The sequence below is a fragment of the Stegostoma tigrinum genome, chromosome 3 (assembly GCF_030684315.1).
Source record: "Stegostoma tigrinum isolate sSteTig4 chromosome 3, sSteTig4.hap1, whole genome shotgun sequence".
Classification (NCBI taxonomy): Eukaryota; Metazoa; Chordata; class Chondrichthyes; order Orectolobiformes; family Stegostomatidae; genus Stegostoma; species Stegostoma tigrinum.
The window spans coordinates 2259842-2286002 of record NC_081356.1 but is presented as its reverse complement, the minus strand read 5'-3'; the positions used below and the strand labels follow the sequence as shown (position 1 = coordinate 2286002).

General features: G+C 40.9%; 1 protein-coding gene across 2 annotated transcripts in view; it reads left to right on the top strand.

Moving 5' to 3' along the window:
* The window catches only part of LOC125450110 (solute carrier family 12 member 2), a 142089-nt gene that overhangs the window by 86400 nt on the left and 29528 nt on the right, over positions 1 to 26161 (top strand). For both annotated transcript variants that reach the window (XM_059642703.1, XM_059642698.1), the window contains exons 12-19: positions 658 to 759; positions 1451 to 1606; positions 8431 to 8530; positions 12934 to 13045; positions 16025 to 16165; positions 17813 to 17919; positions 18477 to 18556; positions 21936 to 22079. In XM_059642703.1, coding sequence (XP_059498686.1) covers positions 658 to 759; positions 1451 to 1606; positions 8431 to 8530; positions 12934 to 13045; positions 16025 to 16165; positions 17813 to 17919; positions 18477 to 18556; positions 21936 to 22079 — 942 coding nt within the window. The remainder of the gene's footprint in view (positions 1 to 657; positions 760 to 1450; positions 1607 to 8430; positions 8531 to 12933; positions 13046 to 16024; positions 16166 to 17812; positions 17920 to 18476; positions 18557 to 21935; positions 22080 to 26161) is intronic.

Here is a 26161-nt window from a genome sequence, read left to right as displayed (position 1 = left end):
AGTCAGATCACAGTGCGGAGCTGGAGGAACACAGCAGGCCCGGCAGCATCAGAAGAGCAGAAAAACTAATGTTTCAGGCCTGAACCCTTCAGAAAATTGGAAGAACTTTCTGAAGAAGGGTCCCAACCTGAAATGACAGCTTTCCTGCCCCTCTGCTGCCTGATCTCCTGTGTGGTTTAAAACTTTTTAATCACCTTTTTCACGTCCTCCGTACTCTCATATTGTTTCGTACTGATGAATGGTTTTTGTAGTCTACTTGCTGTAACTATATTAACAATTTACAGATATAGGAATTATATTTGCACATCATGTTTAAGGAGTACTGAAATGCTGATGTATTTAAGCTAGTCTGTTCAACCTATTTTCTGTTGTATGTGTGCATACAGCTAATGTTAGGAAATGAATACATCACTGATGCACAGTGACACACAAATAGAATTGCTCACTTTTTTGAATCTAAATTTAAATTGATTTTGGTCGTGTTAACTATCATTTGTGCGGTAGTGTTTTGTCTGTGTATCTTTCTCGTAATGTTTTTATCATCAAGTAAACTGGCAGCTGTGTTTTTAAATAGTTAGTTGGTCTGGGAATAGCTAAGGTAATTTGCAATTGTCACTTTTCTTTCCTGCTGTTTATTTTTGTGTGTTTATTTTACAGCTGAGTTGAATGTCATTGCGCCAATCATTTCCAATTTTTTCCTGGCCTCATATGCTTTGATTAATTTCTCAGTATTCCATGCTTCTCTTGCTAAATCTCCAGGTAAGAATCCAGTTAACAGGAGAAATATGCCTGGCTGAATTCCAACTTTGTATTTTGAGTGTAGCTGTCTACTTGCGTTTGGAATACGTGTGGGTGGCAGGGGGTGTATTTGTCTGACCATTGGAAAGGGTAGTCCTACAAAAGCAGTTTTGTTTTGTGTGTTAAACTGGCTAGTAGTATTTTCAGCTACTGGATGATAAGGAAATGTCTGATCTCTTGGCAATGGTTCTGTGGAGATGTGATTAAAACACAGGTAATCATTTCTTCTATTTCTGCCTCTCCACTTAGTGTTTGTTTCCTCCTCTTCCCCCGCCCCTTCATTTGTTTTCTGTTCCCGCAAACTTGTTTCGGTTTGGCCTTTTTCAATTGGTCTCCCGTACACCTGCCGGTTGCCAGCTGAGCTCAACCAACTTTTATTCATCAATTAGTAGCATTGATCTAAGACCATCCAAGAAAACTTGTGAATGATCTTGTTTCATGAGAAATATTTCATTTTCAATTTGTTACAATCTGAGAGACTTACTTTGCCCAAACTATATGGCACACATTATACTATGTTGTGCCTGCAGCTAATACTCTTTCACAGATCTTAAGGATCTATTTAATTTTGCAGCGTTTGGTTTTGATTTTGCATCTCAAAGCCTTGCAATGTAGCTGTACTTAAAGATCTCTTCCTTCCTTTTGTACTTAGGTTGGCGACCTGCCTTCAGATGGTATAACATGTGGATTTCATTAATTGGTGCTATCTTGTGCTGTGGGGTAATGTTCGTCATCAATTGGTGGGCAGCGCTATTGACAAATGTCATTGTCCTTGCTTTATATATTTATGTCACCTACAAGAAACCAGGTAAGGTAACTGAGAAGGTGTGAACAAGATTTTCAATTTCTTGCGCTAATTCCTGTTTTGTTACTCTGCATTTAGTGTTTACCTTTCAGAAAGCATGGGCAGCATGATTGATGAAGTCTAAATCTCTCCTGTTAACTCTAACAGCAGAAGAAGCAGTACATAGCAGGAAGATGTGGCATTAATTTCTGTCTATAAGGATATTATTTCACTTGGAGGCAGTTCAGAGAAGGTTCATGAGGATGATCCCTGGTATGGAGAGATTGTCTTCATGAGCAAAGGCCTAAACAGGTTGGGACTCCACTTCTCTGGAGTTTTGAATAATGACAGGTGATCTCACTGGAACATCTAGGATTCTGCAGCAGCTTGACAACGCAAACATATGGAGGATATGTTCTGCTCATTGAACAGTCCAGTGCCAGAGAGTACGGCCTTAGAGTAAAGCAGTATCAATTTAAAAATGAGATGAGGAGAAATTTCTTCTGTCAGAATTGAGAGTTCATTTGAGACTCTTTGAAACTCCTTGCCACAGAGAGCTGTGAGGGTGGAGTTCTTGTGTATATTTAAGGCTAAAAGATTCTTCTTTAGGGACTGAATGGACTTGAGGAATGTTGAATGAGCCATGACCCTACTGAATGGTGGAACAGGCTCGGAGTTGAATGGCGGGTTTTCCTGTTGGTGTGTTCCTGTAAGTCAGTTAGTTTTGCTGAACCGTTGCCTGTCGTCAGGCCTCAGGCAACAAGCTAGGGAACTGTTCTAATGCTGTTTCAAGTGGACATTGTAGTTTAAACAATAGTTTTGGGGAAAAAAAAGTCATCTATTGCACTCCAGGTATCACACTTGCACAGAAATTCTCTCCTGTATTTCTCATCGTGATCTTACATGCAATAAAAGGAACAGTTTTCAGAGTGTAACTGAAATAAATCTGTACAAATAAACAGGGGATTTTAGCTTTAGGTTTTGATTTGGTGCACTTTTCTGGGTTATCCTTTGTTACTTAAAATGTGAGCTAAGTTTGTAACTTTTTCGGGAATTCTCTTGTTGTGGAAGGCAAACTTTCAATATTGGATCATTATTCAGGAATCCTTTGTTCAACCTTTCAAAGTCGGACAAAGTGAGCTTATCTTTAGCTGATGTCTGCAGATCAGTTCTCGACACGGTAACTACGTCACTGTGACTTAGCCTTCATTAGTAACATTTCTACGGCTGTGGGTTTCAGATGCCATGCTGTGTCTTTTGTGGGGATTGAATCTTCCAAAGATTACCAGATCCTTTTTGTCTAATTTCTTGTTTCTAAGCTGTCAAACTAATCAATAATTTACTGACTAGTGAGTTTTGAGAAGATTTGTAGCTCAGGTTGAGGTTCTGGATGTGAGTTTGCTCGCTGAGCTGGAAGGTTAGTTTTCAGACGTTTCGTCACCATTCTAGGTAACATCATCAGTGAGCCTCCGATGAAGCACTGGTGTTATGTCCCGCTTTCTATTTATCTGTTTAGGTTTCCTTGGTTTGGTGATGTCATTGCCTGTGGTGATGTCATTTCCTGTTTTTCTCAGAGGATGGTAGATGGGCTCCAAATCATTGTTTGTTGATGGAGTTCCGGTTGGAATGCCATGCTTCTAGGAATTCTCATGTGTCTGTTTGGCTTATCCTAGGATGGATGTGTTGTCCCAATCAAAGTGGTGTCCTTCCTCATCTGTATGTAAGGATACTAGTGGTAGTGGGTCATGTCGTTTCGTGGCTAGTTGATGTTCATGTATCGTGGTTGCTAGCTTTCTGCCAGTTTGTCCAATGTAGTGTTTGTCATAGTTCTTGCAAGGTATTTTGTAGATGACGTTTGTTTTGCTTGTTGTCAGTACAGGGTCTTTTTAAGTTCATTAGCTGCTGTTTTAGTGTGTTGGTGGGTTTGTGGGCTACCCTGATGCCAAGAGGTCCGAGTAGTCTGGCACTGTCACAATCCGCCAATTTCTCAGCAACAAATCCAAATAAACAGACAAAACGGGCCCAGAAACCATAACGCTCCCCTACATCAAAGACATTTCCAAAATGACTGCCAGACTACTCAGACCTCTTGGCAACAGGGTAGCCCACAAACCCACCAACACACTAAAACAGCAGCTAATGAACTTAAAAGACCCGACACAGACAACAAACAAAACAAACGTCATCTACAAAATACCTTGCAAGAACTATGACAAACACTACATTGGGCAAACTGGCAGAAAGCTAGCACCAGGATACATGAACATCAACTAGCCACAAAATGACATGACCCACTACCACTAGTATCCTTCCATACAAATGAGGAAGGACACCACTTTGATTTTTGGATTTTGAACATTTTACCAAATCAGCAAAGGTGTACTATATTGCAGATGAACAATGTGGTACCCAAGTCTTTTGAATGTTCTTAACCTCCCTGTTATCAATGGATAGGGCCTGTTGAACCACAAATTCACATCAGTACATCTGAAAGATTAGGTCACATTTATTTCCTGAGTTGGTGCCTCACTGCTGATATCATTTAAGGTCATCTATTGATGTTCATTTGAGGTTGGCAGCTTTTGTTGTCTTTAGGTCCTATTAGATAGCAAGGTTTTACAAGTTTGGTTCAGCTTAGTACAACCTCTCTTCTTCTCTAGATAAGAAGTGAACGTTGCCACAGTATAGGTTTGTACCTGAACTGTAACCTGTTCCACTAGCGCTTGTCTGTCTTCGGTTTGAACGAAATGCCTGGTACCACATGATACTGGTTTGCATCCTGGATGGTACATGAAAATTATCTAATCAACGTGTCAAGTGCTGTCCAAAATTTAAACATCTCCGTGTCTATATCTTCCTTCCCTTAAATAAAAATTCACAGGACGCATGTGTTGCTGGCAGAGCACTTGTTGCCCATCCTTAATTGTTACAACAAAAATGGCATTCAAGGCCATCTCAGTGGGCAGGTTAAAAGCCGAAGCATTCAGTTGGTATGTAGCCGCTTGGAGGCTGGACCAACCATGGTCAGCAGATTTCCCCTCCTACAGGGCATTGGTGAATCAGATGAGTTTTGTGGTCACTAGAATCATTTATTAATTGAATTCAGATTCTGCTGGCTATCTTGATGGGATTGGAACCTGCTGAGCATTAGCCTAAGTGTCTGGATTAGGCCTTGGGCGGCCTAGGCCTCCAACAACTTTTTAATACCTTTTGTTGATGCAGACACTGCACCCCCCCCCACCGCCATGTGCTCTTCCAGGCAGGAATCTTATAGCAAAACTTAACAAAAATTTCTGTTCGGTAAAACAAAGGGGTGCTGGAAATCTGAAATAGAAAGAAATTTCTGGCGAAACTCAACAGGTCTGGTAGCATTTGTAGAAAGAAAGGAGAGTTAGTTTTGTCTAGTTCTGAGTTACCTTTCTCCAAGGTTGGGCAAATAATTTGAATCAATTTGAAAATTGGTTACACTGTGTGTTCTTATATTTTTAAAAAAAAGCTTTTTGAGTGTCTTGCATGGTGGAGAAAGAAGATGGTAAATAGGATTTTTGGGGATGGAAGAAAGAAAAGTGTGCCAAGTTGCAACTGCACAGTGGTGGCTTGAAGAGTTGGAGCAACTGAGACTGTCTTCAGAGTGGTGAAAATGGGCCAATGTGAAGTTGAGAACTGTATGTAATCGAAATGGCGAAAGCTAGTTAAACAAAAATGTTAAGATTATTTTTTTAGCTGTTTACTCTGAGCACAGTGAAAGTGTAGCTGGGATAATCTAGTTGTGGGGCTTTGAGTGACGAAACTTTCTTCCTCTTTCAGTAAGTGAGTAACAATTGTGTGCCTCCCTGTTGTGCGTATCTGCCATTCATAACATTGCTTTTTGTTTTGCCTCATGTACTGTTTCTTTAAAAAAAACTGTTGCTTATACACATTGATTTTCTTGTGATTTATTTATTGTACATTGCTATTCAAATTCTTTGTTTAATTCTGTCATGCAAATTTTGTACATCCTCACAACACACAACAATGGTATAGATATAGGAGCTGAGTTCCAATGAGTCAAGGGTCAAGTCATGTTGCCATTTCTGGTTTGGGGTAGGAGAGGCAAGGTGTATGAGCTGGAACATTGGCATAAATGTGTATTTATAAACAGGAGCTTCCAGCTGTAGGAAAGCCAAGGGACTGAACTCACTTAGATTGTGTCGAGACTTAAAGCAAAGATGGGGATCAGGCAGAGAGTGACATCTGGCTGAGTTGCGCAGGATCTTGGCTGTGTGCAAGAAATAAGTTGGAATGCTAAAGAATTGTACAAAAGAAAGTAAAGGGGAGAAAGACAGTATAAAGAACGTACAGTTGCTTTCTTGTGGAATTGATTTTGTCAAAATTTGATTCTTCTTCTAGCAATCCTGAGTTAGAATTGCTGATTGAGCCCATGTGAATAGAACGGTGCAGACTACACCCTTACACACTCATGCATGCATGATCTTTCTTAAATAAAACTTGTACTAGACCTAGGAGGATAAAGTTAAACTGACAATAATTGCTGAAAGAGGAACAGAGCATTTAGGCATCCGCAAACCACAATGTGGTTGTGATAATTTGGAAGACTTGATTGAAGTATTTTGCCTGCAGGATTACATATGAACTGCAGCACTGAGCATTTTGAGCATAATTTTGAATGTCAGATCTAGTATATTATACAAATTTTTCTTTTGTTTTGACCTTGCAGCCGTTATTGATACTTTACCTTTTTGTTTCATAAGTTGTAAGTGGAGTGTCCATGCATTGATTTAAGTGTTTAAGTAAGCTCCTTTCTCAGTTTAACTATAATTAGGCCTGTTCTGTAGTTTAAAATTGAGACTCTCTGAATCACTCTTTGACTTTTGTTTTGTAGTTGCAGATAAACCTTTTTAAAATAGAAAAGATTTTGTTGCCAATTGTGGTAGAATTTATTTTGCGAAGAAACTGGAATCATTAGTTTGTAACTTGACATGTTGATATTGCAACTAGTACGTGTTGTGTTATTCTTAAAAGAAAACCTATTCACCTTGGTTGCTTTGCTGCTTTTATAGCCACTGTCAAACATAGACTATTCAGACATAAACCAGAATGCTTCGTTGTTTACTTGGGGAGGAAATAAAATGTACCAATTCTCTCTTGCAGTTTCTTATCCGCAATTCACCCTTTCCAGCCCTTTTACCATTATTGTAACAATTATGCATCAATGGGGGGGAAAACTGTTATATAACTCAGTTGTTTCAGGAAATGAGGCTTCCGTTCTTTAATCTTTGGATTATTTTCCCCTTTAAATGATAGGCATAGTATTTGTCCAATATGATTTTAAATGTATATTTAATAAGCTGAAACAGGAAAATACAGTGCCTCTTTAGGCAATTGCTTTGATTCTGATCTCTTGTATTTCTGAGATGGAAAAATAAATTCCTATTTGTTAGTTTTTACCTAGCAACTCATTAAACAATGCCAAAGCAGACAAAGTAATCATTTTAATTTGCAAGAGCTGAATCTTTGCCAGGTGCCCTATGGCTGTGTAGTCGATTCAGTGTGCTGATTCTCTCTGCAGCCTTGGTTTTGTGATTTACAGAAAGGGTAGGGTCTATATTCTGTTTGCTTCTAGCAGATCCCAAAGAACCTTGAATCCACAGACCATGTCAGCAATTGAGACCACATAACTCTAGGTATTTGATATGTCAAAAAATATAAAGAGCAGTTCAAAATCTTTACTGCTGTATCCAAAAGTTCTATGTTTAGCCTTTGGTCATCACTTATCATTACTTGGGTAGATTTAGTTTCAAAGGTTTGGATAAAACTAAGGAAGGAGGGGAATTATATTGCCTAAGATATCCAGGAATCCAGAAACCACACCTCTGCTGCCTTTTACTACTTCTCTCTTGGTAATCCCCACTGTCACTGTTCCCTTATTCGCTCGTTGTCGTCATTTTTCTGTAAGCTGGAGAATGACCCGTGATCGTGAAAGCTCTGATACAGAATAGATCAGGGTGGAATCTTTTGTTCTCACTTATTCAGTGAGCTTTTGCAGTGGACACGGCACTTCACTCAGTGGAACAGTGGTGTTAGTAGACCCATTGTCTCTTTCAGAATTAAGTTCTGGGCAAGAATTGGAGAGTCAACCATCCCACCCAGCTGCTAGTCGAATCTCTGTACTGGTTTCAGTTGATATCAAGGTTCACATCTCATAACAAATTGATCACCTGCTTTTAATGGATGACCTCTTATTTTTAAACGATGATCTGTGGTCCTTGATTCTCCTACAACAGGAAGATTCCTCTTACCCAGCCTGTCGAGGTCCTGCAATATCTTTAATGTTACAATCAAGTTTTCACTTAGGCTTCCACGTATTGGTGATTGTAAGCCTAAACAAATTGTTAGAGTTTGTTGCCATGCAGCATGCATGGTAGCTAATACCATTGGTCCACTCCGAGTAATGATTCTGAGCATTAGAGAGGTGGGGTGAAGGGCTGTATTGAGACACCTCTCCCTGTGCTTGTTATCAACTTGCCCAGCATCCATCTCACCAAGATATTTGTCAAGGAATTTTGCATTGCAAATAAAGTAAGAAATCAACCTTCAATGCAGAAACATGTGGCTGAGATGAAAAGGCTTTTTTTTAGAAAGCATAAGACATTGTTCTTGAAGCGAAGTGGTAAATTGATTTATTGTCATGTAATGAAATAGATGTGTGGAAAAGATCCAAACTGCTTTCTGCATCATCTTGTCTCAAATTTGCCTGCATGCTTGAAGCTATGAGAGTAATGTATATTGTAATAGTGTAATGTATGCAAGTATTTTAAATATGCTAACACACAATATTTCTTCTGTAGATGTGAATTGGGGCTCCTCCACACAGGCTTTGACTTATTTGAATGCCTTGCAACATGCCATTCGACTGACTGGAGTAGAGGACCATGTAAAGAATTTCAGGTAACTGCCACACTCCAATCAGCAGTGTTGAAATACTGGGTGCAAAGCTTAATTATGTGCATTTTCCAAAGGCGGCTTTAGCGTAGACTAAAACCTATAATGTAAAATCTACCATGGTATTCAAATCTGAACGTGATCTAGTACATGAAGGTTTTGACTTTGACTTTGAAACTAGTTATGGGGAATACTCTGCAGATCCACGTTTAATATGGGTACAGTTATTAATTGTGTTGAGGTACTTTGCCAGTTCACATTGAACATCTGATATATAAATTTCTGTTGCATAAAGATATTAGCTTTTAAGCCTACTGTTGCACATGACCAACCCTTGCTGTTTGTGTTCATGGAATTTGAGAATTGTCAACAAATTAGTATTTATGTCACTTTTAATTGCCTTTTGAGGTAGTGATGGTGCACTATCTGCTTGTGTAGCTGCTGTGTGTCGTACTATTTAATACTGTCATGTAAGCAATTCACTGCACTTGACCAGGGAGCAATCGTCATTTCAGCTCAAGATGGTGTATGACTTAGAGAGGAACTTGCAGCTGTGTTTTCATATACCTGCTGCTCGTTTCCTTCCAGATGGTAAAGATCAAGGGTTTGGAGGGTGATGTCAAAGGAGCCTTGACAAATTTCTGCAGTGCATTTTGTGCCTAGTACAAACTGCAGCCATTGTGTGCTGATGATTCCAGGAGGGAGTGCATGAATAAAGGATATTCTTGTACAAGGGCAGGAGTAGGCCATTTGGACTCATGACCTGAGATGATGTGATCTGCAGATGCTGGGGAACCTGAGATAACAATTTGTAGAGCTGGATGAACACCGCAGGGTCTATGTCCAAAACACTAGCTTTCCTGCTCCTCTGCTGCTTGGCCTGCTGTGCTCATCCAGCTCTACACCTTGTTATCTTGGACTTATGACCTGCTTGGTTACTCCATAAGACTGATTGTGACCTCATACATTCCTGCTGAATTACCTTTAAACCTCTGTCTTAACAAGAATTTATCTACCCTGAGCTTGAAATTATTCAAGTTTGAGAAAAGGTTCCATCTTTTCAGGAAGAGTTTCAAAGGTTCACAGCTTGGCCATATTAAATTCCCTGTAGTCTACATGGGTGTGTAGATTAGGTGGGCTACAGGGTTATGGGTCTGGCTGGGATGCTCCAAGGGTGGTCAGTATGGACTTGTTGGGCCGAAGGGCCTGTTTCCACACTGTAGGGAATCTGTCCTATGAAAGAAGTTCACCACCTTGCTGTTTTAAATGGGCAACCCCTTATTTTTAAGTAGTGACTCCTCGTTCTTGATTCTCCCATGAGAAAATTACTTGGTACTTCCACCCTATTGAGATCCCTTAACTACTTGCATGTTGTAATCAATTTGCCACTTGCCCATCGAGAAATAAGTGAATGTTAACCTAGCCTGTCCAAACTTTACTCCTAAGGCAGCCACTAATCCCTTCTCTGAGCTGCTTCTTTGAAGGTGACCAATACTTGACAATACTCCAGATTTGGTCTCACCGTTGTCCTGTATAACAGAAGTGCAATGTGTCTCCTTCTGTATTGAATTTTTGTCATAGTAAACAATGTTCTATTAGCTTTCTTACTTCCTGCATATTGACACCTTTTGATTCATGCACAAGGGCGTCCAGTTTCTCCGTACCTTGGAGCTACGCAATCTCTCACCATTTAGGTAAGGTTTCTTCTCTCTTCCTGCCATGATTATCAATTCTATATTTTCCGACATGTTCCATTTCCTAGAACTCGTCCCCCCCCTCCACTGCATCCCAAAACCAGCCCAGCTCGTCCCCGCCTCCCTAACCTGTTCTTCCCCTCTCCTATCCTTTCCTACCTACTAACCTCCTCCCACCTCCTTGACCTGTCCGTCCTGACCTATCCCCTCCCTACCTTCCCGCCCCGCCCTGACCCGACCCCGTCCTCAAGGGTCTAGGCCCAAAACGTCAGCTTTTGTGCTCCTCTGCTTGGCCTGCTGTGTTCGTCCAGCTCCCCATTTTGTTATCTCGGATTCTCCAGCATCTGCAGTTCCCATTACCTGTGGAATATAACCTGGTGTCATGTGACTTCGGACTTTGTCCACCACTGTCCAACTTGGTGTCTCCACACCACTGCAATCGGCAGTGAACACCTTTTGTCTGACTAAAAGGAAGATCTTTTGAGGAAGTAACTGAAAATGAAGCATTTGCCTGAATAACACAAGCAATTTTCTGTGTCTTGAGGTGATTTGACCTCCGTTAACCGTAACCATCCTACTTTCTGGTGGATCTGGCTCCAGCCAGAAGAGAGTATATTCCCGATTTCTGTTGACTTCAGATTTTCGAATGCACTTTGATTGATATGCTCAGCCAAATGCTGCTATAAAGGCTGACACTCTTGCCTCACCTTGATATTTGGCTCTTCTTGTCCATGTTTGGACTGAGCTTGCAATGAGGTCTGGAGTTGAATGGTGCTTTTAGAACACAAGCTGAACGTTAGAGAAGAGGTTATTGAATTTTGTTTGCTTTATTCTCTGGCTTGTTCTTTACTAGTAGAGTATAGAGGTGATGGGTTTAGAAGGTACTGTCGAAGGGCTCGGAGTTGCTGAAACACAGATGGGTATACACTGCTGCTAATGAGCCTCCATGGTGGGGGGAGTGAAAATTGGAGACTATGATCTTTTATCTTAAATGGTACAATGCATCTTAAATGTTGGAAGTGCACTTATCCTGGAAAGTGAGGTGTGTTCCATCACATGCCTGACTTGTGCCTTGTTGGTTTGGAAAGACTGAGAGTTTGGAGATATGCAATATTTCATAGAATTCTCAGCCTCTGACCACCTGTTGTAGCCACAGTGGGATGGCCAATTCAGTTTCTGACAAAAAGTAAGCCACAAACTGAGATCGGTGGAAATGCACTTGATTATCGGAGGAAGATGGTTAAATTCTGTCATTGGTCAATGCGTGCTACTTGTACTAAATGTTACTTGCAGCTTGCTAATCAAACCTGAATGTTGTTCAGATTTTGCTTGCATGTGGATAGTATCTGAGGAGTCAAATGATTCTGAACACTGATCATGCAAGCTAGCCTTTCATCCATCTACACTTCTCATTGCCTCAAAGGCAGCCAACATCATCAAAGACTCCTCCCTCACTGGTAACGATCTGTCCAACTTACCCCATAAAGAAAATGCAAAAGCTTAAACACACGTACAAGCGGGTTCAAGAACAGCTTCTTCCCTGCTCTTATTAGACTTCTGAACCAAGCTCTCAAATTTCAAATTTAACATTGGTCTTGCTTTTAGTGCACCACCTTTTGCAGCTGTAACTCTGTATTCCTCACCCTGTTCTGTTACCCTACTATCTTTGGCATGATCTGCCTGTACTGCACACAAAACAAAACTTTTCTCTGTACCTCGGCACATGTAGCAAAAATAAATCCAATCAAATCAAATCAAATCAAACACTTCCCCCTTATTAGGAAGGAAGGTCATTGAGGTAACTGAAGGTATTGGCCTGGGACGCTGTCCTGATGGTTTCCTGTAGAGATGTCCTGGAGCTGAAATGATTAACCTTCAATGACAACAGTGTTCCTTTTTATGCAATGTAGGGTTCTGACCAGTACGGAGTTGTCCCTTGATCCCAATGTTCCAGGCTTTTCGGTACTTGATAACAACATGCATGGTCAAATGCTGTACTCTCCTCTGCTTTGGAACTTAGGTTCTTTTAGTCATGTTTCAACCAAGACTGTAATTAGATCTGGGACCGAGTGCCAGTTCAGAACATAAACCTAGCATTGGCAAGGAGCTTATTGATGAATAAGTGCTACTTGATAGTGCTGTTGACAAGCTTGAGTTGTTTTTCAGTTTGAGAGATTACTGATGAGACAGTAATAGTGCGAATTGGTTTTTGTTGCTTTTTCCAGGCACGTTGTACCTGGGCAACTTAATTTATAGAAAATGATGCACATATTCAACATGTTGGACATTTTCTATGGGGAGAAAATGTTAATCTTTTAGATGGATGCTTCAAAATGTGTTCTAAGAATATAGTCAAACAAAAAAAACTTAGACTGAGCCACAGGGTATATTAAGGCAGGTCTTAGTCTTCCTTGTGTGTACTGAAGGAGGCAGGATCTCTGGGACTCTTTGGCCTTTGTACGCAATGCATGATGAGACCAAGAATGTACAAGAGGACACAACTGTGGTGGGGGGAGGAGAAAGAGAGCGGACGGGAAAGAGTGTGAAGACAGCAGCGTTGGAAAGGACAGAAGAGGTCACAAATGTAAGAAGGGGTGTAGGTTCTTTTGTGATTTGAACACGTGGATGAAATTTTACAAATTCAGTACATGCCTTAATATGTCACAAGGTTTGGTGCAAATTTAATACCTCTATCTCAACTTTTCTGTTCTGCAGACCCCAATGCCTATTGATGACAGGTGCTCCTACATCCCGTCCAGCCTTGCTCCATTTAGTTCATGCCTTTACCAAAAATGTTGGACTGGTGGTCTGTGGACATGTTCATACGGTGAGTGCCACCTCCTGAAACGTGGTTTTTTTTTCCCCCCGAATGAAAGCGCATTTTCAGATTTCATTAGTTTGTCAATGAGTGAATGCCAAGGCTTGCAGTGCTCATGAGACCTTAATATTTTGTTGAAATTATTTTGATGTGATCAAATCATAAGGTGAGCTCATGGTGTTGGAGGTAACATACTGGTGTGGATAGAGCATTGGCTAAGAGGCAGAAAGGAGTGAGTAGAAAGATAAGGGGTTCTGTTTCAGGTTGGTGACATGTGACCAGTGAGGTCTCAAGGATTAATGGGACCAGAACGATTTACAATATATTTTAGTGACTTGGAAGAAGACTATACTGTAGTCAAATTTACAGATGAAACAAAAATAGATGGGTTCATTAAAGAGAAGGAGGTTAAGAGCTGACTTAACAGAGACATACAAGATCAGAGGATTAGATAGGGTGGACAGTGAGAGCCTTTTTCCTTGGATGGTGATGGCTAGCACAAGGGGACATAGCTTTAAACTGAGGGGTGATAGATATAGGACAGAAGTCAGAGGTAGGTTCTTTACTCAAAGTAGTAAGAGTGTGGAATGCCCTGGCTGTAACAGTCGACTTGCCAACTTTAAGGGCATTTAAATGGTCGTTGGATAAACATATGGATAATAATGGAATAGTGTAGGTTAGACAGGTTTCAGATTGGTTTCACAGGTCGGCACAACATTGAGGGCTGAAGGGCCTTTACTGTGCTGTAATGTTCCTACGTTCAAAACTTAGTAGTGTGGATGTGCAGAGGGATCTTGGTGTCCACGTACATAGATCCCTGAAAGTTGCCACCCAGGTTGATAGTGCTGTTAAGAAGGCTTACAGTGTGTTAGGTTTTATTGGTAGAGGGATTGAGTTCCGGAGCTGTGATGTCATGCTGCAACTGTACAAAACGCTACTGCGGCCTCATTTGGAGTATTGCGTGCGGTTCTGGCTGTCCTATTACAGGAAGGATGTGGAAGCATTGGAAAAGGTGCAGAGAACATTTACCAGGATGTTGCCTGGTCTGGAGCACAGGCCCTATGAAGAAAGGCTGAGGGACTTGGGTCTGTTCTCATTGGAGAACACTAAGAGGGGATTTAATAGAGACATACAAGATGATCAGAGGATTAGATAGGGTGGACAGTGAGTCTTTTTCTGAGGACGATGACTTCAGCTTGTACAAGGGGGCATAGCTACAAATTGAGGGGTGATAGATTTAAGACAGATGTCAGAGGCAGGTTCTTTACTCAGAGAGTGGTAAGGGCATGGAACGCCCTGCCTGCCAATGTATTTAACTCAGCCACGTTAGGGGCATTTAAACAGTCCTTGGATAGGCATATGGATGATGACAGGATAGTGTAGGGGAGAGGCTTAGACTAGTTCACAGGTTGGCACAACATAGAGGGCTGAAGGCCCTGTTCTGCACTGTATTGTTCTACATTCAGCAAATTGTAACAGGGATACAAACAGTTTACGGCGATGTAGTGATAGGTTAAGTGGATAAAATGTTGGCAAATGGAATATGATGTGGGAAAATATGAAGATCTTCACTCTGGAAGAGAGCAAAATAATGATATTCCATGGAGATAAACTACGGAATACTGCAATACAGAGGAACTTAAGGGGCCTTGTGTGTAAAACACAAAGCTAGCATGCTCTCAGCAGGAAGGCTGATGGAATTATGGCCCTTATTTCAAGGGGGTTGATGTGTAAGAGTAGGGAAGTCTTACTGCAACATACAAGGTGCTGGTAAGACCACATCTGGAGTACTGACCAGTTTTGGTTCCCTTATTTCAGGAAAGACTTCATTCTGTTGAAGGCAGTTCGGAGAGGATTCATGAGGACGCTCCCCAGTATGGAGGGGATTGTCTTATGAGCAAAGGCTAAATTGTTTGGGAATATACTCACTGGGGTTTAAAAGAATGAGAGGGATCTCATTCAAGTACCTTGGGTTGTTAAGGGGCTTGACAAAGTAAATGCTGAGAGGATGTTTTCCCCTCATGGGCGTGTAGGGCAGCAGGGTGCAGTCTCGGGATAAAAGGGGCACCAATTTTAAGACTGACGTGAGGAATTTCTTCTTGGGGTGGTTAAAAGTCTATAGAAGTTCTTGCCACAGAGAGCTGTGGGGACAAAGTCCTTGTTTATATTTAAGGCTGTGATAGATGGATTATTGATTGAGGTGAATTGAGGGTTACTGAGAGCGGGAAAGTGAATACAAGAAATGTCGGATCAGCCATGATCCTATAGAATCGTGGTGCAGGCTTAAAGGGCTGAACAGCCTACTTCTGTTTGCTATTTCTTGTCTTAATTTCAGGATGCATCCAGTTTGTGTCGACATGAAGGCTTTTTCCCCCAGTTTGTAAAGATTTCATTTTTTGTGATGCACATAATTTTAAATAAATTGTGCATTAGTTGACATTTGCCAGTTTCCTTCACAATATTCAAACATTTCATCAATTGTCTGACATTTAAGTTTCTTCTTCCATTCCGTTGCTTTGTCTAAATTCTGTGTGCAAAAGAAGTTTTGAGTAAACCTGATCACTATCTTTTTTAAAAACAGAAGCATTGTTCCTAAAGGCAGGGGCGTAGGCATGTGTAGGACTGGTGAATGCAATTTGTGATTCACTTTCATAATCCCAGAGTTCAAAAACAGAGTGCACATTTCCTGTATCACTCAAGTTAATTTTGTGGCCCAGTGTCTGTCCAGCATCATCCTAGCATTACTGATGGTCAACCCCATTGACTGACTCTGTGTGGGCTATCCGCTTCTTTCCATTCTGAATGTATTCTGAGCAATAATTTCTTCAAGTCTGCTATTGCTTCAAATTTACTTGTTCATTTAAGATTTTGATTAGCTGAGGCCAGTTCAATTTGTGACAAACCCAAGCTTTGAGCTAATTCTTATAAACAGTTTTCTATTTTCAAAATTATTCGCAGTTTAATGAAAGCAACATTTGTTCCCATTAGGGACCACGTCGACAAGCTTTGAAGGAAATTGCTACTGATCAGGCCAAATACCAACGGTGGTTAATAAAAAACAAAATGAAAGCATTCTATGCACCAGTGTATGCAGAAGATTTACGTGAGGGGACACAGTTTTTGCTTCAGGTAAAAGATATTGCATATTAGCAGCTCTGTTTTTGGGGAAGTTTATTTTTCGATCGTGGAGTTTGTTTGTTTGCCCTTGGATGAATACTTTTGGTGAAGTAAGGAGAGAAATCCAAAAGTGTTTGTTACATGTTTTCCACACCTGGGTGGACACTACTTTTTTATTTGTGTTATAAATTAGAGCTTTCTGAGTAGACGTTTTGTGAAAGACTTCATTCATTTTATAATTTAAAGGTAAACGAAAGGTAAACACCAAGTATGCATACATCCCATGTACAGCTCTGTGTGCGTGAGAGAGAAACTCTGAGGTAAAACTGAACTGAGCTTTTCATTTTGCATTATTTTAAAATATTGAACTTGCAGATATTGCACCATTTGTTCGAATTTTGTATAACACTTGCTTGACTGAACTGCCTATGATATTGTTTTGAAATTCCAGCAACAGCTCCTCTTCCTCTCTACTACTCTGCCATCCTATACACAAAAGAAAAGCTTGTGTGACCTCCTAATGAAGAAGGGGGATCATTTTCTTTTAAAAAGAAAGTGAAGTGGAAGTAGTTTTCCCAGGATGCTGTTGTATGAATGCTATGATTAGCAATTGTCAGCTTGGGTTAATAGAACCAGCAGTGCCTGGGTAACCTTCTCTTTCAACGTAGTGTTGTTTGATACCTAGAAGAAATAAAATAGCTGCTTTAAATGTAGGAATAACCTAACAGAACAAGTTTACATTTTGCGCCTAGTTTTCAAAGTAAACCCACATGATATACCTGGTGCAAGAAACTCAATATGACTGGGTGATATGGATAATACAATGGAATGTTTAGGGTAACAAAGTGTGGAGCTGGATGAACACAGCAGGCCAAGCAGCATCTCAGGAGCACAAAAGCTGACGTTTTGGGCCTAGACCCTTCATCAGAGAGTGCTCCTGAGATGCTGCTTGGCCTGCTGTGTTCATCCAGCTTCACACTTTGTTATCTTGGATTCTCCAGCATCTGCAGTTCCCATAATCATGGAATATTTAGGGTAGTTGTTTTCACTAATTCATATTTTTAATTCAAGGTGTATTTGAGAACAAGATTAGTTTATTTGAATCTAATGTAAATTTTAATGTTTTCTTCCATTTTTCCCTCTACCTCTTCTTTCCTGCTCTCTGTTTTTCTTTGACAACCTCTTTGTCAAATGCAATGAAGTGTCTGTTTCCATTTTGAATATTGGGGACCAGCTTCTGGTACTGATACTGTTGAACCTATTTTCCCATAGCCTGATGTAGGCTTGTAAACTCAGGTAAAATTGGATCTGTAATTCCACTAGAAGAATGTGAGGAGAAGACACCGGGGGAACGAACAACAGCACAGATCCTGGAGAATGCTGTGATATGTTCTTAGTTGCTGGAGTCAAAATAAAGATAACACGGAAGTAAATACACTTTTTAGATGTAGAGAAATGTTTAGTTCTGCCTCAGGTGTGGCGTGCATTTACTGACCTTAATCGCCCCTTTGACAAATGTGTTGTGTTGTTTTGTTTTCTTCACTATTGTGGCCTGAGTGCCAAATCACAGGATATTTTACAATGCCTTTCATTTCCGCTTTCTGGGCAAATGTCTGAGGAATAAGTGACTTTTCTTTCTGCTTGTGGTCCCTTTTCTAGGCTGTAGGACTTGGTCGAATGCGGCCCAACACGCTAGTCTTTGGCTTTAAGAAAGACTGGCTTCAAGCCGTTATGAAGGATGTGGATAATTACATCAACACTATCCAGTGAGTTGATCTTACTAATTCCCATTGTGTAGAGTAAAGCACCACAGAAAACAAGCAATTTTTTCTTCCTTTTGTTCATCACGGAGTAGTTGTAACAACAACACAAATATTGTATTATACTGAGTATCTTTTAGCTTTCTTTGGCCCTAATATAATCCAAACTGTTGCGATTTCATTCTTTTAAAATAAAGGGTTAAAGAGATACAACCATTGTAGATTTTGCATTTTAGCATTCAATGTATAGCAATGAATAAATGATACCAGGGCTAGTTCTGAGCTTCATTCAAGTGTGAGAAGATCCTGAATATTTTTCACCAGCTAAACTTTTTACCATTATCTTAAATAAACACTTTCTTTCCCAATTTGAATAATGTTAATTATGCAAAATTGGATGTACGGTTGAGTTAAGATTTCTCTTTATAAATAGTAATAGTGCCTTTTCAGTACCAATGTTAGTCTGCGATGGTCAGTTCTTGTGAAACAATAAGCCTGATTTGGTCTAAGAATTTAATTTCTGGTTCATGAACAAATCATTGTCCCTTACATTTTCTTTACAGTGATGCATTTGACTGTCAATATGGAGTAGTTGTCATCAGACTGAAGGAAGGTTTTAATATTTCTCACCTTCAAGCACAAGGTGAGTTTTTAATCGGCAATTCTTTTAAGGTTCCAAAGTGACTGCATTTAAGTAGTTAATGCCATCGAATATCAGCATGCTATTGAAAATGCAGGTTCTTGTTTATTTTTCCTCCCACGCTAGTCATGGTTTGTAATTATATGCGGGTGACTATTGCTCCAGGGGTCTATTGGAAACAATTTGAGGATTTGTGGAGGCAGAAGTTGGAAAGTGATCGGCTATAGAATTTTGTCCTGTATTTGTCATCCAAATCTGATGTCTAGTAAGGAAATTACTAATAGTACTGCTCAGAATATGAGAGGGAGAAATGAAAAGTGCTATGTTACTCAAAAATGGATCAAATATTTGCTTCCCACTGTCTGCCTGACTGTATTATCTAGCATGTAGTTTTCTATTCTGAGCTCTTACATTCTCAACCTTGTTTCTAATGGTATTAAAGTATAGTCAAAAAAGGGACTTTTTAAATTACAGTAAACAGAACTTGTGTTGGAAACCAAAGGTAAAGGACACTGTTTAAAAATTGGCCATCCTATTTGCAGTTGGTTTATTTCAGTCACCTGAGTCATATCACTTTTTTGTTATATTAAACGTTAATGTCCTGGAAAAGTCAGCTTGTTTACATCTCGTTCACATGAAAGTCATTTAGATGTGTTAGGAATACAAGACTATGAAGAGCAGGAGGAGGACATTTTGTTCATTGTTTCTGCACTATCATTCATGAATATTTTACGGTTGATCTTCCACTTCAACTCCACCTTCCCATAATATCCATATATACACGATTCACTTAGTATCCATCAATCCATCAATGTTGGACTTGACCACAACACCCAGCATCCTTTGGTGCAGAATACTAATGGAACAAGCCTCTTCCCAGCTTGCACTCATTATAACATCATGTCCTCAGATGTACAATCCTGAGGTTTGAGATTACTCCTGGGACTGTTCATTTTAACTTTAATTCTTAAAGTGAATTATAGATGCCCTGATGAAGGGTGTAAACCTGAAACATTGGCTTTCCTGTTCCTGTACTGTCTGACCTGCTGTGTTCCTCCAGCTCAGGCCTGTCCTGAAGTGTCTGTACCTGAGAGCAATCCTGGGTGGTTTGTTTGTTCAAGATTAAAGGAAGGTCAAGTTGTGCTGGGGGGAGAATTTCTGTGGTCGTTAAACTTTAAAGATGACAGCTGCCTGTGTACGGAGAGCCTCCCAACTGTCAATCTTTGAAGTAAATGGACAGTATAAAGCATAAGTGTTCTACCTGGATATGTAGCCTTTTTAGGTTGCCATGGAGATGTGTGTTGAGGAGTGAATGTTCTGTATATCCCCAAAAACATTCACACCAGGTTACTTTGTCAGGTCCCAGGTGGGAGTGGGTTTGGGGTAATGTGGAGATTGAGAGAGGGGAAAGATTTAAAAGGGACCTAAGGTGCAACTTTTTCAGGTAGAGTGCTATGTGTATGAAACATGTTGCCAGAGGAAGTGGTGGAGACAGGTACAATTACAACATATAAAAGGCATCTGGATAGATATACAAATAGGAAGGGTTGAGGGATATGGGCCAAATGCTGGAAAACGAATGGACTAATTTACGATATCTGGTTGGCATGGATGAGTTGGACCAAAGGCTCTGTTTCAAGCTATATAATTCTGTGACACTCTGTAGCTCACCATATGGGAACAGGGATGAGAGCTTGTACTCTTAAGACTGAATTTGTGTTCTTTCAAGGTGGTAAGGTTCACTTTCCGTTGGGAGAGTGATGCAAGCCATTTCTATGAGAGACTGTTCAAAAGATTGAAAGTTCCCAGACTGAGAAAAGAACTGAACAGGAGCTGTTAAAACAAAAACATTACCTTTGATTAGCTGTGGATTAAAGTAAATCATGTGCTAAAAGAACAACGGGAACATTCTATTTCATTGCACGCAATTGTACTTTCAACAAAAATGTTTAGCCAAGAGTGTTACAAATCTTTTGTGACAAAAACTCTTAAACATGAAATTTCATTGTTATACTTTTGGCTATAAACTGGACATCTGAATTTTTTTATTAAACCCAATGAGAGAGTAACAATTAAAATGGATCTGCGAGGCTAGGTAGGTGCACAGTTAAGAAATGGAGCTTCCGAAAATAATTTTTTTTCTTTGTTTGTTAACTAGGGTCTCATAGTCATGAAGTCATCAAGTACAGCTAATTGCAAGTGTAGCAGCCTGTATGGACTGTGGGAATTTAGCACGGTGTTTTCGTAACTACCAGTATCAGATTTGTCAGTCAGATAACAGATCTTATCAGGCATTCATGAAAAACTTATGTTAATAACTATATTGTACATCTGGCAACAGATGATATTCTCACTGACCAGCTTGCATTCTATCTCCTTGGGATCCTTAACCCTTTGTGCATTTGATACTGTTTAATTAGACCTTCCTTTTGGATCATCTATTAACTATGTGCCTTTGGAACTGGCATTGGTTTTCAGTTTGATGTATCAGAGCCATCAAAGTGGAACCATCATCTAGCATAACAAAGTGTGGAGCTAGATGAACACAGCAGGCCAAGCAGCATCTCAGGAGCAGGATAGCTGACGTTTCGCGCCTAGACCCTCCTTCAGAAATGGGCGAGGGTTCCGAAATATATAGAGAGAGAGAGAGAGAGAGAGAGAGACGGATTGAAGATAGGGAAGGTAGGTAGAGAGGAGACACAAGTTAGAGGTGGGGATGGAGCCTGCAGAAGTGCATGTAGGTAGAGAGGGAATAGGTCAGTCCGGGGAGGAAGGACAGGTCAATGGGGCGGGATGATGTTAGTAAGTAGGAGATGGAGGTGCGGATTGAGGTGGGAGGAGGGGACAGGTAAGACGAAGAACAGGTTAGGGAGGCGGGGACAAGCTGGGCTGATTTTTGGGATGCAGGGGGGGGAAGGGAGATTTTGAAGCAGGTGAAATCCATCTTCGATCCGCCTCCCCCTCCTATTTATTTCAGAACCCTCTCCCTCTTCCCCCCACCCCCCCTTCTGATGAAGGGCCTAGGCCCGAAACGCCTGCTTTTGTGCTCCTCTGCTGCTTGGCCTGCTGTGTTCGTCCAGCTCTACACTTTGTTGTCTCAGATTCTCCAGCATCTGCCGTTCCCATTATCCTACCATCTGGCATTTCTGTTTGTCCAATCATTGAACGTGTCTGCCCAAATGAGTGGGTCTATTCAAATAAAAAAAAATTTGATCATTTTACTCTGCTCGCTCGCTGACCTGCCTTTTTTGCTTTCACTTAATTGAAGGTGTGATTTTTTTTGTGCACGAATACTGATGAATACTAATTAGTTTGTGAATAGTTATGTTCATTTAAGTGTCCAATCTTTGAGGCGGTTAATATCTCTTCTGTTTGTGTACAGAAGAGCTATGCACTTCTCAGGAGAAATCTGCTCAACCCAAGGACATTGTGGTGAATCTGGAACATTCTGATGCAGATTCCTCAAAGCCATCTTCAAAATCAGTGAGTGAAACCAACAGCCCAGCTATGCCACAAGACCAAAAAGGTAAGAATTCACAGTTTTGAAATGAGGTGAAAATATGGTGAAATACATTTTTAAAGTGCCAATTAATTTATTCTAGCCATTTTAGCAGTAACATGACCCTTTTTAACCTTTTTTGGGTCCCCATGTACCTGTTTCAATGCCCCAGCTTATGAAAATGCAAAAGGGAAGATACTATCTCAATTCTAGAGCTGTTACGTCAGTATTTTGAGTGAGAGACCAATTTTGCAACTTGTTTGTACAAACCACCTTCCCTAGGACTGATGAATACCAGTTGGACCTGTTTCACAGCACTGACAATAGCAAAAGATGGCCTCTATGTTTTGGTTCTTCCTTTAAGACAGCTTACAAGTCCTAACTTTTTACTTTGTTCATTTCAAATGATGACTAACCTGCATATTTGCAATGTTTTTTTACCTGTTCCTGCATCTGCAGCTGTGCAAAGAATCTGCTCTCTTGTGTAGTGAATGACCTGTTGCTTGAGTAGACTTGATGGACTACTCAGATTTGTTGTATGATTTTAGATATAGAATGTTGATAATTCAGTATAAATTGTACAAGCAGCAATTTAATTACTTTAATAACTTTTTTACAATCTGGAGTCTAAACCACTGGCCAATTTTAGCTTTTATTGACAGGCAAAATGGGTTTCCACTTGAGGGGTGGGAGTAAAAAAACATGCAACGTGCAAAGCCACCGTTGATTCGCTGTTATCCATTTTCTACCTGACAATAGAAATTAAAATTTGCCTTCAGTGGGCTGTTGTAGATTCCTTTGTTGTTGTTACATCACACGTAACCTGGCTGTTTAGAGAAACAATAACTTGAGGATAAGTGAACAGTGACTCCATGGTCTGGCTGTGGACAACAAAAAGATCTGAAGGCTTGTGCTGTGAGTGATATGAGATCTGTGATGTCTTCACTGCCTGTAACCTGAGACTTTAACAATAATTTTGATTCACTGTTCTCCACGCTGAATGGATAGTAGTGCATGGGGAGAGAGCAGAACCATGATACTGAGTAGGAGAATTGGCTGTAATCATGTGGAATGGTGGAACAGGCATGAGGGACCAAATGGCCCACTCATGTTCCTATTTTTGATATTTTGAATATAATTTTATTACACAATCAATTAAAAGCTACGAAATATCACCAAATGCTATGCAGAATTAAATGAGTTTGGAGCAAGTAGCTTCACCCCAAATATGACATGAATTTTATTGTTCCATTCCATTATTTAATTGGTTTGATTTGATTTATTATTGTCACATGTACTGAGACACAGTGAAGTGTATTTTATTGTATTGCATGCTAACCAGACAACACTTATACAGTGCAGAAACTGAACTTAGTGCTGGTCCCACTCGTCTGCACTGACCAGATGTCTCGATCTGACCTAGTTGCTAACTGTCAGCATTTGGCCCATATCCCTCTTCTTATTTATGTACCCACCCAGGCACTTTTTTTAAATGATGTAATTGTACCTACCTTACCACTTCCCCTGGCAGCTTGTTCCATACACACGGCACCTTCTGCATTAAAAAGTTACCCCTCAGGTCCTTTCTAAATCTCTTCCCCTCTCTCTGTAAACCAATGTTTTCTAGTTTTGGTACTCCCCTATTCTGGGAAAAAGACTTTGACTCTTCACCCTGAGTCACCAGGGAGAAAAGTCCCAGCCTATTCTGCCTCTTCCTATAGCTCAAACCCCCCAGTCCTGGCAGTATCCTTGTCAATCTTTCCTGCCCCCTTTCCAGGTTTAACAACCTCCTTCCTATAGAAGGGCAACCAGAATTATATGCAATATGCCAAAAGTGGCCTCACCAATATCTTGTACAACTGCATCAAGACGTCCCAACTCCTACGCTGTGTCCTGACCATTGAAGACAAGCATGCTGAACACATTCTTCACACTGTCTACCTGTCACTCCGCTTTCAAGGAGCAATGCACCTACATCCCTAGGTCTCTTTCTTGGCACCACTCATCAGTGCCCTACCATTAAGCTGTATAAGCCCTGAGATAACAAGGTGTAGAGCTGGATGAACACAGGCCAAGCAGCATCAGAGGAGTGGGAAGGCCAATGTTTTGGGCCTAGATCCTTCTTTGCCCCAGAATGTTAAATATCAGAGCCACCAGGCAGTAATCATTAAGGCACGTTGCCCAAATTATCTTTCGATTGAATTGAGTTATTGTTATTGTGACGTGTACTTGCATGAGTACAGTGACAAGTTTACAGTTGCTGCATAACTGTGCCATCTAAAGTACAGATATACATAGGTACAGATACTAAAGATCAGATTCTGAGGAAACAAATTATAAAAGTTGAAGAAATAAATATACCAGCATTTTAGGTTATAGGAATAAGTTGGTTGGGGGGGAAGAGTTTTTAAAAAAAAAAAAAAATTGGAATAAATCTTTCTGAATCTGTTCATGCCAGTATCTAACCTCAAGTGACCTTTATCACTTGCTGCAGCCTGCACAGACCCAACGATGTGGGAGTTACCCCGCTTTAAGCACCATCTCTTCGTTAATACCACTAAACTCTCCCTGTGACCAAGAGACCCTAGTTCTGTGTCAGGGCAGGCTGCTGCCAGGCCACATGTCCCATTTTGGGTACAGATGCCACCTTCACGGCACTGCCAGTCCCCAGGTTACTGCCACCTCCACTGGCCCCAAATGTTAGGAGAAAGTCATTGCTGCCACTGGGTTCTGATGGCTTAGAGAAGCAACAGCCACCACTCCATGTGTGGCCAGCTCTTGCTGCTGCGCCAGTGTTGCTGGCCAATTCCCCACAAGAAGAAAGACGAAAAGAAAGGAACCGAAGCCAATGGGAGCAGACGGACCCCAGGCAAGAGGCCCCTCCCATGTTGCCTTGTTAGTCTGCCGCCTCTTGCACTCGAATGCTAGCGGTCTTCTGGAAGCAGGTAGGATCCTCGTGTGGGAATAAGGAGAAGTTAAGGATGTCTGTGAATACTCCCACCAGCCGGTCTGTGCAGGATCGGAGTATACAGTGGGGGCACCATCTGGGCCGGTCACGTTCCATGGGTTCACCCTCCAGGTAGATCTGGTGTCTGTGATGGTGACTGGTGCGGTGGGTACAGTGCACATGAGGCTGTTAGGGGCAGGTGACATCATTTCACTGGCCTTCTGTTCAAAACAAGCGTAGAATACATTGCTTCCCTCCCCAACGAGCACATTGTTGGCAGCGATTCTATTCAACTTCGCTTTGTGGCCTGTTACATCATCTAAGCCTTGCCACAGTGGACATGTTTGTGTGTTTAGTCGGGGCTTTGGTTTGGTTTTGTGGTGTTTGTTAATGGCTTTGTGCAGGTCATACCTTGATTTCCTGTAGAGATCAGTGTCACCCGACTTGAACATCTCAGACCTGGCTTCCAGTCAGGAGTAGATCTTCCAGTTCATCCATAGTTTCTGGCTGGGAAACATTTTGGTTTGACTTCTTTGTCACAGATTTCATCAATAAAAGTGTGCCAATCGTGGCATACTCATTTGGATTGGAAGCTGAGTTCCTGACTGTGGACCAGATCACTGACTCTAGTCAGTCCTGTAGGACCTCCTCTGTTACCTCATACCAGCACTATATGACTATATGTACCTGATCCTCATGCTTCAGCTTCTGTTGTAATTGGAGAGAGAGAGAAAACGTAGCCTTGCTGTCAGATTTTTCCAAAATGTGGGTGGGGAATGGAGTAGTGGGCATGTTTTGGTTATGTAGCAGTGGCCCAGGGAGCTTGGACCTCTAGTGGGACAGGAAACTTATTAGCAGTATCTTAGTTGAACATTCTTGGGGTTGGCCTGATTGAAGTTACAGGCTCCAATGAACAAGGCCCTGGGGTTTTCCATCTAAAGGCAATTTGTTATTGTTAATTATTGAAGTGTGAAACAAATGCACAAATTCAGAAGTTGATGTAAATTGTAATTGCAATGTGTTTTGAGAACTTGTCTAACAAAATATCATTTTTGAGTACTGGTTTACTCAAATGTGGTTTGCAGAACTCAGCAGTCAGCAATCAACATTAAATTGAATATGGTTGGCGCTTCTTGGCTTTCCTGCCTTTTGGTAACTGTAA